This window comes from Camelina sativa, unplaced genomic scaffold (genome assembly GCF_000633955.1).
Source record: "Camelina sativa cultivar DH55 unplaced genomic scaffold, Cs unpScaffold00506, whole genome shotgun sequence".
In the NCBI taxonomy this organism is placed as follows: domain Eukaryota; kingdom Viridiplantae; phylum Streptophyta; class Magnoliopsida; order Brassicales; family Brassicaceae; genus Camelina; species Camelina sativa.
In genome coordinates this window covers 140,085-151,596 of record NW_010921713.1, presented here as the reverse complement: position 1 = coordinate 151,596, position 11,512 = coordinate 140,085, and the positions used below count along the sequence as shown (strand labels likewise).

The following is an 11,512-nucleotide window of genomic DNA, read 5'->3' as shown; positions in this document are numbered from 1 at the left end:
TTGCAACTCACGATGGAGTCAAGATGAAGGTGGAGAGGTATGAATTCTTGTAATCTTTCTCGATTTGGTTTCAAGGGGAGAATTAGTTTTAGAACATAGCAAGTGAACCTTCATGGAATTAAAAACATAAGAACTAAAGGATTACCTCTTTATGTAGGTTTGGTGTGATGTTGGGGTGCCAAGATTAGTACAAAGACCTTTAGAGATAGCAATAACGGGTTCAATGAGCAAACGTTGTGCTTGTTTTGAGGAAGACCAACTTGATCAGTCTGGATTGGAGATCTATAAAGACTGCGAGCCTCTTGCCAAGACTTGCAGGGTTTAAATGTGTTCCCTTCTAATCTTCAATGTAGCCTTTTGTACTCTTTTATACACATAGTAGACGTCTTTTGTTTTTTTCTGTATCGATGCATTGCGTGTAGTTTATGTGTAATTACAAATTAAAGGACAAATTCCAAAATTCTATATACAGGTTGATTTTGGTTACACATCGTGCTGTTTTTGCTTTTGCGTCGACAGATTGCGTAGTTAATGTGTTATGAAGCTAAACGGCAAAATAGTTCTAAATTCCACGGTGTATTTTGGTTACACACCGTGCCGTCTTGCGTTTGCGTTGATAGGTTGCGTGTCATGTGAAGGTGGACACTGGCGCATCCTTCGCTGAAATTTTTGGCGGTAGCTTCTTCAGGGTTGCCAAATTTTGAAATCTAAATTTCTTCAGAAAAGTTTGTTAATCGGAGAACCAAGAGGCGAAATTGGGAGTACTCTCCGTCGTAAATCACCGGAAAAAATGGTGTTTCTCTCACGAAAAAAGCCGCCACCGCCACCGCCTCCGTCATCATCCTCAGCCGCTCCGTCGATTAAAATCCCCCAGCCGCAAAATGAATCCGACGCGGTGGATAAGATGACTGCGATTCTCGCGGAAGTCGGATGCACACTGATGAACCCGTACGGTCCGCCGTGTCTTCCTTCCGATCTACACGCTTTCCGCCGCAATCTCACTATTCGCTTTTCGTCTTGCTCCGCTAATTCCGGCGAGAGAGATAGCGTCGCTTCCCTTCGCTCCGTTTTCATAGCTGGGTTCTCATCGTACATTCAATCTCCGAGTAATCTTCGTAGGTCAGTAAAATTTTCCAACTCGAGTTTTTCCAAATCAAACCTAAGATTCACCAAATTCGTAATCGGATTTGTTCATATTTATCGTGTAGAGTGCTTTCGTCCTCTTCATCAACCAAGAGAGACGAGAGTTTAGTTCGGAATCTCCTTCTTGTACCTCCTATTCAACTTGATATTCAGGAAATGCTACTCGAGAAGCTTCCGGAGTACTTTGATGTTGTTACAGGATGTACGTTGGAGGAAGATGTTGCTCGTCTTATCATCAACCATTTTCGTTGGCTCGACTTCATTGTTAATCCCGATGTGTTCACCGATAAGCTGATGCAAGTTCTATCGATTTGTCCTTTGCATTTAAAGAAGGAAATCATTGGATCGTTGCCTGAGATTATTGGGGATCATAACTGTCAAGCTGTGGTTGATTCTTTAGAAAAAATGCTTCAGGAGGATTCTGATGTTGTTGTTCCAGTGCTTGATTCTTTCTCCAACCTTAATTTAGATGATCAATTGCAAGAACAGGTGAGGGTTTTGCTTCATCATTGGTTGAAGGTTCTGTATTTGTACATAGTTACTGATGGAATGCCGTTTTTTCCCTTTTTTTAAAGGCGATTACAGTAGCAATATCATGTATTAGAACAGTCGACGCAGAGCACATGCCATATCTACTTAGGTTTTTGCTTCTTGCTGCTACTCCAGAAAATGTTAGAAGAATAATCTCCCAGATACGAGAACAGTTGAAATTCACCGGAATGTCACAACCTTGTCCTTCTCAGAATAAACTTAAAGGAAAAATACCTGCATATAACGCAGAAGGTTCTATTCTCCATGCTTTAAGATCAAGCCTTCGGTTTAAGAATGTAAGTTGGATTCGTTACAGTTGTTGTTTAAGCATGTTTATCATTATCTAGCGTCACTATATTTTCTGTTTATAGATACTCTGTCAAGAAATCATAAAGGAGCTGAATAGTCTGGAGAAACCTCGGGATTTTAAGGTAATTGATGTATGGCTGCTTATTCTCATGTACATGAACGGGGACCCCATCCGGAAGAGTATCGAGAAAATATTTAAGAAGAAAGTGGTCGATGGATGCATACAAGAAACCCTGCTTGATCAATGTATATGTGGTAATAAAGAGTTTGTGCAGGTGATCTTCTTAACAATTTTGAGAAGTTTCTGATTCTTGCAAAATGTGGGAATGTTATTTTGGAAATTTAACCCGACTCACTCATTATTGTAGGATAATTTTGCATCATTTGTTTCTTTGGCTGAACACCTCTTGTCATGCAAAGAAGAAAAGGCAAGGGAAATGGGCTCGCATATCTATACTCGTCTTTTTGAAGGGTTTGCTGACAATTATTCAAGACAAGAGGTGAGACCATGCTAACATGTCATAGTATAATCACTTGTAGCATAATTAGTCCATTTTGTTCTAATTCGAAATTTCGAATTGGTTGCAGATTCTAGGTGCTCTAGTGACACATGTGGGATCTGATAACAAATTTGAGGTCAGTTCGGTCTTGGAGATGATGACGGCTCTGGTGAAAAAATATGCGCAGCAACTCCTTCCCTTTTCTTCCCACATAAATGGTATCTCTGGAACTTGTTCCCACAAAAATATACTGATCATTTACTTTTCTTTTTCTAATATTTTTATTGTTTTGTGCTGTATAGGTATTTTGGACTACTTAGAGGGTTTTAGTATTGAAAATTTGCATAAGGCAGGTATTTATCTTTACAGTCTGCTTGGTATGATAATATATTGTATATAAACTTATTAAGTGGACATAATTGCAGGTCTATGAGATTTTCAGTCTCCTTGCACTATCAGCTCGTGCAAGTGCTGATTCTTTTCGATCTTCAATTTCAAATGAACTTATGATGATAGTAAGGAAGCAGGTAGTATGAATTATCTCGCCTTCTATTTGGTTTCTTAAGTGATGGCAGCTCACTCCCTTTCTTAGGTGATGGCAGCTGACTCCTAGTTGTCCTTTTTTTATATTGGCAGGTTAGTCATCCAGACCTCAAGTACAAAAAGATGGGCTTAGTTGGAACTCTTAGGATTGTGTCGTCACTTGGGGATGCAAAGAGTGTTCCTGACCTTCCATCATCACAGGTAACCAGCAATTCTCAGTAGTTAATTGAAATTATCTTTGTACCTTTCATATTTATTTTCCAAAAGGAATTCTTTTATGTCAATTATTTTTTTCATAAAGCAGGTTTCAGATTGTGGGGAGATTTTGGAGCTCTTGAAGACATCTGTTGACTCTTGCAAACAGTCTAACTTAGCCCTAATTATGTTCTATGATGAATTTGCTACAATTCTTAGCCATAAGTTACTTCAACCAGAAATTATGGAGTGGTGAAGATTCAGTAACAGTTTTCTGCTAGCTTGTTTAGTAATTTTCAAAGGCTACACCGTAATCTTAAGCTTCATCCTGACTATATTTGTATACTGCTTTTCAGGATTGGGAAGCATCTGGGAAAATTAGAGTCGCTGTTTCTAGCCGATCTTNCTTTACAGTCTGCTTGGTATGATAATATATTGTATATAAACTTATTAAGTGGACATAATTGCAGGTCTATGAGANATCTTCGTAGGTCAGTAAAATTTTCCAACTCGAGTTTTTCCAAATCAAACCTAAGATTCACCAAATTCGTAATCGGATTTGTTCATATTTATCGTGTAGAGTGCTTTCGTCCTCTTCATCAACCAAGAGAGACGAGAGTTTAGTTCGGAATCTCCTTCTTGTACCTCCTATTCAACTTGATATTCAGGAAATGCTACTCGAGAAGCTTCCGGAGTACTTTGATGTTGTTACAGGATGTACGTTGGAGGAAGATGTTGCTCGTCTTATCATCAACCATTTTCGTTGGCTCGACTTCATTGTTAATCCCGATGTGTTCACCGATAAGCTGATGCAAGTTCTATCGATTTGTCCTTTGCATTTAAAGAAGGAAATCATTGGATCGTTGCCTGAGATTATTGGGGATCATAACTGTCAAGCTGTGGTTGATTCTTTAGAAAAAATGCTTCAGGAGGATTCTGATGTTGTTGTTCCAGTGCTTGATTCTTTCTCCAACCTTAATTTAGATGATCAATTGCAAGAACAGGTGAGGGTTTTGCTTCATCATTGGTTGAAGGTTCTGTATTTGTACATAGTTACTGATGGAATGCCGTTTTTTCCCTTTTTTTAAAGGCGATTACAGTAGCAATATCATGTATTAGAACAGTCGACGCAGAGCACATGCCATATCTACTTAGGTTTTTGCTTCTTGCTGCTACTCCAGAAAATGTTAGAAGAATAATCTCCCAGATACGAGAACAGTTGAAATTCACCGGAATGTCACAACCTTGTCCTTCTCAGAATAAACTTAAAGGAAAAATACCTGCATATAACGCAGAAGGTTCTATTCTCCATGCTTTAAGATCAAGCCTTCGGTTTAAGAATGTAAGTTGGATTCGTTACAGTTGTTGTTTAAGCATGTTTATCATTATCTAGCGTCACTATATTTTTTGTTTATAGATACTCTGTCAAGAAATCATAAAGGAGCTGAATAGTCTGGAGAAACCTCGGGATTTCAAGGTAATTGATGTATGGCTGCTTATTCTCATGTACATGAACGGAGACCCCATCCGGAAGAGTATCAAGAAAATATTTAAGAAGAAAGTGGTCGATGGATGCATACAAGAAACCCTGCTTGATCAATGTATATGTGGTAATAAAGAGTTTGTGCAGGTGATCTTCTTAACAATTTTGAGAAGTTTCTGATTCTTGCAAAATGTGGGAATGTTCTTTTGCAAATTTAACCCGATTTACTCATTATTGTAGGATAATTTTGCATCATTTGTTTCTTTGGCTGAACACCTCTTGTCATGCAAAGAAGAAAAGGCAAGGGAAATGGGCTCGCATATCTATACTCGTCTTTTTGAAGGGTTTGCTGACAATTATTCAAGACAAGAGGTGAGACCATGCTAACATGTCATAGTATAATCACTTGTAGCATAATTAGTCCATTTTGTTCTAATTCGAAATTTCGAATTGGTTGCAGATTCTAGGTGCTCTAGTGACACATGTGGGATCTGATAACAAATTTGAGGTCAGTTCGGTCTTGGAGATGATGACGGCTCTGGTGAAAAAATATGCGCAGCAACTCCTTCCCTTTTCTTCCCACATAAATGGTATCTCTGGAACTTGTTCCCACAAAAATATACTGATCATTTACTTTTCTTTTTCTAATATTTTTATTGTTTTGTGCTGTATAGGTATTTTGGACTACTTAGAGGGTTTTAGTATTGAAAATTTGCATAAGGCAGGTATTTATCTTTACAGTCTGCTTGGTATGATAATATATTGTATATAAACTTATTAAGTGGACATAATTGCAGGTCTATGAGATTTTCAGTCTCCTTGCACTATCAGCTCGTGCAAGTGCTGATTCTTTTCGATCTTCAATTTCAAATGAACTTATGATGATAGTAAGGAAGCAGGTAGTATGAATTATCTCGCCTTCTATTTGGTTTCTTAAGTGATGGCAGCTCACTCCCTTTCTTAGGTGATGGCAGCTGACTCCTAGTTGTCCTTTTTTTATATTGGCAGGTTAGTCATCCAGACCTCAAGTACAAAAAGATGGGCTTAGTTGGAACTCTTAGGATTGTGTCGTCACTTGGGGATGCAAAGAGTGTTCCTGACCTTCCATCATCACAGGTAACCAGCAATTCTCAGTAGTTAATTGAAATTATCTTTGTACCTTTCATATTTATTTTCCAAAAGGAATTCTTTTATGTCAATTATTTTTTTCATAAAGCAGGTTTCAGATTGTGGGGAGATTTTGGAGCTCTTAAAGACATCTGTTGACTCTTGCAAACAGTCTAACTTAGCCCTAATTATGTTCTATGATGAATTTGCTACAATTCTTAGCCATAAGTTACTTCAACCAGAAATTATGGAGTGGTGAAGATTCAGTAACAGTTTTCTGCTAGCTTGTTTAGTAATTTTCAAAGGCTACACCGTAATCTTAAGCTTCATCCTGACTATATTTGTATACTGCTTTTCAGGATTGGGAAGCATCTGGGAAAATTTGAGTCGCTGTTTCTAGCCGATCTTGAAAACGGAAAGATGGCTGATAAGGGTTCATATTGTGGACTAGAAGGTATAAATATACTGACCATGGTTCAACTTAATTAATTGGGTCTCTTTTGAGCATTGTATAGATTGATCTCCATTTCTTTTCATCTCATCGCTTTAGGGGATCTTTGGATGAACTTGGATGGCAGTATATCACCAATCTGTTTGAACATTTTACCCCTGGCATCTTCATCCTCAGAGTTGGTCTTTTGAGATTATCCCTGTTTTCAGTTACTGTTGAAGATTCCTCTCTAGCAACTGCTGATTGAATTAATAATCATATTGCCTGCAGGTCCTGTTGTCTGCAGATTCTGCCTTCAAATTTTCTTTTGCTATCAACTGTAAGATTTTCATTCACTTGAAACTGAGAGGCTATTTCNATTTAAAGAAGGAAATCATTGGATCGTTGCCTGAGATTATTGGGGATCATAACTGTCAAGCTGTGGTTGATTCTTTAGAAAAAATGCTTCAGGAGGATTCTGATGTTGTTGTTCCAGTGCTTGATTCTTTCTCCAACCTTAATTTAGATGATCAATTGCAAGAACAGGTGAGGGTTTTGCTTCATCATTGGTTGAAGGTTCTGTATTTGTACATAGTTACTGATGGAATGCCGTTTTTTCCCTTTTTTTAAAGGCGATTACAGTAGCAATATCATGTATTAGAACAGTCGACGCAGAGCACATGCCATATCTACTTAGGTTTTTGCTTCTTGCTGCTACTCCAGAAAATGTTAGAAGAATAATCTCCCAGATACGAGAACAGTTGAAATTCACCGGAATGTCACAACCTTGTCCTTCTCAGAATAAACTTAAAGGAAAAATACCTGCATATAACGCAGAAGGTTCTATTCTCCATGCTTTAAGATCAAGCCTTCGGTTTAAGAATGTAAGTTGGATTCGTTACAGTTGTTGTTTAAGCATGTTTATCATTATCTAGCGTCACTATATTTTCTGTTTATAGATACTCTGTCAAGAAATCATAAAGGAGCTGAATAGTCTGGAGAAACCTCGGGATTTTAAGGTAATTGATGTATGGCTGCTTATTCTCATGTACATGAACGGGGACCCCATCCGGAAGAGTATCGAGAAAATATTTAAGAAGAAAGTGGTCGATGGATGCATACAAGAAACCCTGCTTGATCAATGTATATGTGGTAATAAAGAGTTTGTGCAGGTGATCTTCTTAACAATTTTGAGAAGTTTCTGATTCTTGCAAAATGTGGGAATGTTATTTTGGAAATTTAACCCGACTCACTCATTATTGTAGGATAATTTTGCATCATTTGTTTCTTTGGCTGAACACCTCTTGTCATGCAAAGAAGAAAAGGCAAGGGAAATGGGCTCGCATATCTATACTCGTCTTTTTGAAGGGTTTGCTGACAATTATTCAAGACAAGAGGTGAGACCATGCTAACATGTCATAGTATAATCACTTGTAGCATAATTAGTCCATTTTGTTCTAATTCGAAATTTCGAATTGGTTGCAGATTCTAGGTGCTCTAGTGACACATGTGGGATCTGATAACAAATTTGAGGTCAGTTCGGTCTTGGAGATGATGACGGCTCTGGTGAAAAAATATGCGCAGCAACTCCTTCCCTTTTCTTCCCACATAAATGGTATCTCTGGAACTTGTTCCCACAAAAATATACTGATCATTTACTTTTCTTTTTCTAATATTTTTATTGTTTTGTGCTGTATAGGTATTTTGGACTACTTAGAGGGTTTTAGTATTGAAAATTTGCATAAGGCAGGTATTTATCTTTACAGTCTGCTTGGTATGATAATATATTGTATATAAACTTATTAAGTGGACATAATTGCAGGTCTATGAGATTTTCAGTCTCCTTGCACTATCAGCTCGTGCAAGTGCTGATTCTTTTCGATCTTCAATTTCAAATGAACTTATGATGATAGTAAGGAAGCAGGTAGTATGAATTATCTCGCCTTCTATTTGGTTTCTTAAGTGATGGCAGCTCACTCCCTTTCTTAGGTGATGGCAGCTGACTCCTAGTTGTCCTTTTTTTATATTGGCAGGTTAGTCATCCAGACCTCAAGTACAAAAAGATGGGCTTAGTTGGAACTCTTAGGATTGTGTCGTCACTTGGGGATGCAAAGAGTGTTCCTGACCTTCCATCATCACAGGTAACCAGCAATTCTCAGTAGTTAATTGAAATTATCTTTGTACCTTTCATATTTATTTTCCAAAAGGAATTCTTTTATGTCAATTATTTTTTTCATAAAGCAGGTTTCAGATTGTGGGGAGATTTTGGAGCTCTTGAAGACATCTGTTGACTCTTGCAAACAGTCTAACTTAGCCCTAATTATGTTCTATGATGAATTTGCTACAATTCTTAGCCATAAGTTACTTCAACCAGAAATTATGGAGTGGTGAAGATTCAGTAACAGTTTTCTGCTAGCTTGTTTAGTAATTTTCAAAGGCTACACCGTAATCTTAAGCTTCATCCTGACTATATTTGTATACTGCTTTTCAGGATTGGGAAGCATCTGGGAAAATTAGAGTCGCTGTTTCTAGCCGATCTTGAAAACGGAAAGATGGCTGATAAGGGTTCATATTGTGGACTAGAAGGTATAAATATACTGACCATAGTTCAACTTAATTAATTGGGTCTCTTTTGAGCATTGTATAGATTGATCTCCATTTCTTTTCATCTCATCGCTTTAGGGGATCTTTGGATGAACTTGGATGGCAGTATATCACCAATCTGTTTGAACATTTTACCCCTGGCATCTTCATCCTCAGAGTTGGTCTTTTGAGATTATCCCTGTTTTCAGTTACTGTTGAAGATTCCTCTCTAGCAACTGCTGATTGAATTAATAATCATATTGCCTGCAGGTCCTGTTGTCTGCAGATTCTGCCTTCAAATTTTCTTTTGCTATCAACTGTAAGATTTTCATTCACTTGAAACTGAGAGGCTATTTCAAGAAGTCATAACGAACCTGAATGTTTTGTGTTTATACTCAGGTTGAGAGGTTGACAAATGATGGATCCCTTGCTGGGATCGATGCTCTGCTCGGATGCCCTTTGCACCTCCCCTCTCCGAAGGTGAAGGACTAAAATTTTGTCATAAAACATATTGCTATGTTTCCAATTTTTGACAAGTTTTGATCTGCACTCCAATCTCTGCACGATTGCAGCATACACTGTTAGGCTTATTTTAGAAAAGTTTAAATTCTAAACATGAACCTTGAAGATATAGTATTAACAACATATCTTCCCCACATTTATATATGTGTACTGTCCCAGTTTGCTGATGTTTGACTTTTCCTCTCCAATTTTTAAGTACTTTGCTGCAGCTGGTTGGCAGTCTCTGACAAAGAAGCAGAGAGAAATCCTCTCTCTCTCCTTATATTATGCTGCAAACTGGATACGAGAACTCGTAAGTGATATGACCTTGTTTATCAGCAACCTTGTTCTACTATGATTGTCTTTACATGTTTATGTTTCCCATTGCAGCTTAACGCTTTCAGTTCCCAAATTGATGAAAGATTTGGCTGCATTAGTCAGGCTACAGAAAAGGATGTAACAACAAAGCTTCTGAAGAGACTTAGAAATCTAGTGTATGTTCATTCTACTTTGTCACCATCCAGGCTTCGTAAATGTGTTTGTTTGTTTTATACTCTTTTTCAGATGTTGTTGGTCGTCTAATGCCTATTGTTGATGAAACAGATTCTTGGAAAGCTTATTGAGCAATTTGATTACACTATCTCCTCAGTCTCTACCGGAGCTCCACCCTTATTCTGAATCTCATGTAGAACATCCAGAGAAGAAGAATGAGAAGAGGAAGCTCGACGATGATGGTTCCCAACACAAGGGAAGCATGAAAAATAACTTGAAAAAATCTAAGCATTCAAATGTGAATGAAAAGCTCCGCCAGCCAACTATTATGGATGCATTCAAGAAAGCAGGAGCAGTGATGAGTCAAAGTCAAACACAGCTACATGGAACCCCTTCCCTTCCATCTTTGGATGGCAGGACAGCAGCAACACCAATGAATGATTGTTCTGATGATGAATCTCTAATTGTGAAGATTCCTCAAGTTTCATTGGCACTTGAAGCTCAAAGATTCAAGTTCAGGCCTCTTCTTCCTCAATGCCTTTCCATCTTAAAATTTTTAAAGGTCGGCCTTGTCAAACCTTTTTATCTGGTTGATTATTAGTATCTGCTAGTCTTTTGAATGTAAAGTCATCATAGATACTCCATGTAAATGTCCCATGAATTCACGTCGAATTTTAGCCTCTGAGTTTTTATTAACATCATTATTGGAATGCCGTCGAAGGCAGCAGTGCCTACCTACCAAAGTTTATATGTCCTAACAAAGCTTATAAANAGTCTCTACCGGAGCTCCACCCTTATTCTGAATCTCATGTAGAACATCCAGAGAAGAAGAATGAGAAGAGGAAGCTCGACGATGATGGTTCCCAACACAAGGGAAGCATGAAAAATAACTTGAAAAAATCTAAGCATTCAAATGTGAATGAAAAGCTCCGCCAGCCAACTATTATGGATGCATTCAAGAAAGCAGGAGCAGTGATGAGTCAAAGTCAAACACAGCTACATGGAACCCCTTCCCTTCCATCTTTGGATGGCAGGACAGCAGCAACACCAATGAATGATTGTTCTGATGATGAATCTCTAATTGTGAAGATTCCTCAAGTTTCATTGGCACTTGAAGCTCAAAGATTCAAGTTCAGGCCTCTTCTTCCTCAATGCCTTTCCATCTTAAAATTTTTAAAGGTCGGCCTTGTCAAACCTTTTTATCTGGTTGATTATTAGTATCTGCTAGTCTTTTGAATGTAAAGTCATCATAGATACTCCATATAAATGTCCCATGAATTCACGTCGAATTTTAGCCTCTGAGTTTTTATTAACATCATTATTGGAATGCCGTCGAAGGCAGCAGTGCCTGCCTAACAAAGTTTATATGTCCTAACAAAGCTTATAAAGACTTGATAAGGGAATTTTTAATATTTTTGGCTTTCACTTGTAGGTGCCAAGCCAAGACATAGGCAGCCCTGAGTATAAAGCTGAGGTATGAAGATAAATACCAACATATTCTGTCAAAGTTATTTCGATTAGAGATAAAAAGTGGAACTTACCATCTTGTTATTTTCTATCATAGCTACCTGTGTATTTGTATCTCTTACATGATCTTCACAACAAGCTGGATTATCTTGTTCCTCATGGTAAACAACATCCTTTTAAACGTGGAAGCGCTCCAGGTTGTGTCGGAAGATTCAAATTGGTTGAACT

General features: G+C 37.9%; 3 protein-coding genes and 1 long non-coding RNA gene across 4 annotated transcripts in view; all 4 read left to right on the top strand.

Annotated features, from left to right (window-relative positions):
• The window catches only part of LOC104773250 (membrane-associated progesterone-binding protein 4-like), a 5,575-nt gene extending 5,087 nt beyond the window's left edge, over positions 1–488 (top strand). The window contains exons 8-9 of the mRNA XM_019242611.1: positions 7–37; positions 158–488. Coding sequence (XP_019098156.1) covers positions 7–37; positions 158–325 — 199 coding nt within the window. The 3' untranslated portion in view covers positions 326–488. The remainder of the gene's footprint in view (positions 1–6; positions 38–157) is intronic.
• Positions 489–689: 201 nt separating this feature from the next.
• Positions 690–5,476, top strand: LOC109131552 (Fanconi anemia group D2 protein homolog). Its single transcript, XM_019242614.1, has 17 exons — positions 690–1,119; positions 1,209–1,632; positions 1,719–1,970; positions 2,046–2,258; positions 2,352–2,483; positions 2,572–2,701; positions 2,786–2,832; positions 2,909–3,010; positions 3,120–3,227; positions 3,331–3,473; positions 3,578–3,658; positions 3,802–4,225; positions 4,312–4,563; positions 4,639–4,851; positions 4,945–5,076; positions 5,165–5,294; positions 5,379–5,476. The coding sequence occupies exons 1-17, from the start codon at positions 791–793 to the stop codon at positions 5,474–5,476; spliced, it is 3,210 nt and encodes a 1,069-aa protein (XP_019098159.1). The 5' UTR covers positions 690–790.
• A 29-nt stretch (positions 5,477–5,505) lies between these two features.
• Positions 5,506–5,955, top strand: LOC109131551. Its single transcript, XR_002037143.1, has 3 exons — positions 5,506–5,603; positions 5,713–5,820; positions 5,924–5,955. It is a non-coding gene; the product is annotated as an uncharacterized LOC109131551 (long non-coding RNA).
• Positions 5,956–6,058: 103 nt separating this feature from the next.
• LOC104773258 (Fanconi anemia group D2 protein homolog) overlaps positions 6,059–11,512 on the top strand; it is a 7,624-nt gene continuing 2,170 nt past the window's right edge. The window contains exons 1-21 of the mRNA XM_019242613.1: positions 6,059–6,066; positions 6,171–6,265; positions 6,362–6,444; positions 6,533–6,787; positions 6,874–7,125; positions 7,201–7,413; positions 7,507–7,638; positions 7,727–7,856; positions 7,941–7,987; positions 8,064–8,165; positions 8,275–8,382; positions 8,486–8,628; positions 8,733–8,827; positions 8,924–9,002; positions 9,095–9,143; positions 9,224–9,304; positions 9,543–9,638; positions 9,716–9,819; positions 9,929–10,379; positions 11,250–11,291; positions 11,382–11,504. Of these exons, the coding sequence (XP_019098158.1) occupies positions 6,059–6,066; positions 6,171–6,265; positions 6,362–6,444; positions 6,533–6,787; positions 6,874–7,125; positions 7,201–7,413; positions 7,507–7,638; positions 7,727–7,856; positions 7,941–7,987; positions 8,064–8,165; positions 8,275–8,382; positions 8,486–8,628; positions 8,733–8,827; positions 8,924–9,002; positions 9,095–9,143; positions 9,224–9,304; positions 9,543–9,638; positions 9,716–9,819; positions 9,929–10,379; positions 11,250–11,291; positions 11,382–11,504 (2,688 nt within the window). The remainder of the gene's footprint in view (positions 6,067–6,170; positions 6,266–6,361; positions 6,445–6,532; positions 6,788–6,873; positions 7,126–7,200; positions 7,414–7,506; positions 7,639–7,726; positions 7,857–7,940; positions 7,988–8,063; positions 8,166–8,274; positions 8,383–8,485; positions 8,629–8,732; positions 8,828–8,923; positions 9,003–9,094; positions 9,144–9,223; positions 9,305–9,542; positions 9,639–9,715; positions 9,820–9,928; positions 10,380–11,249; positions 11,292–11,381; positions 11,505–11,512) is intronic.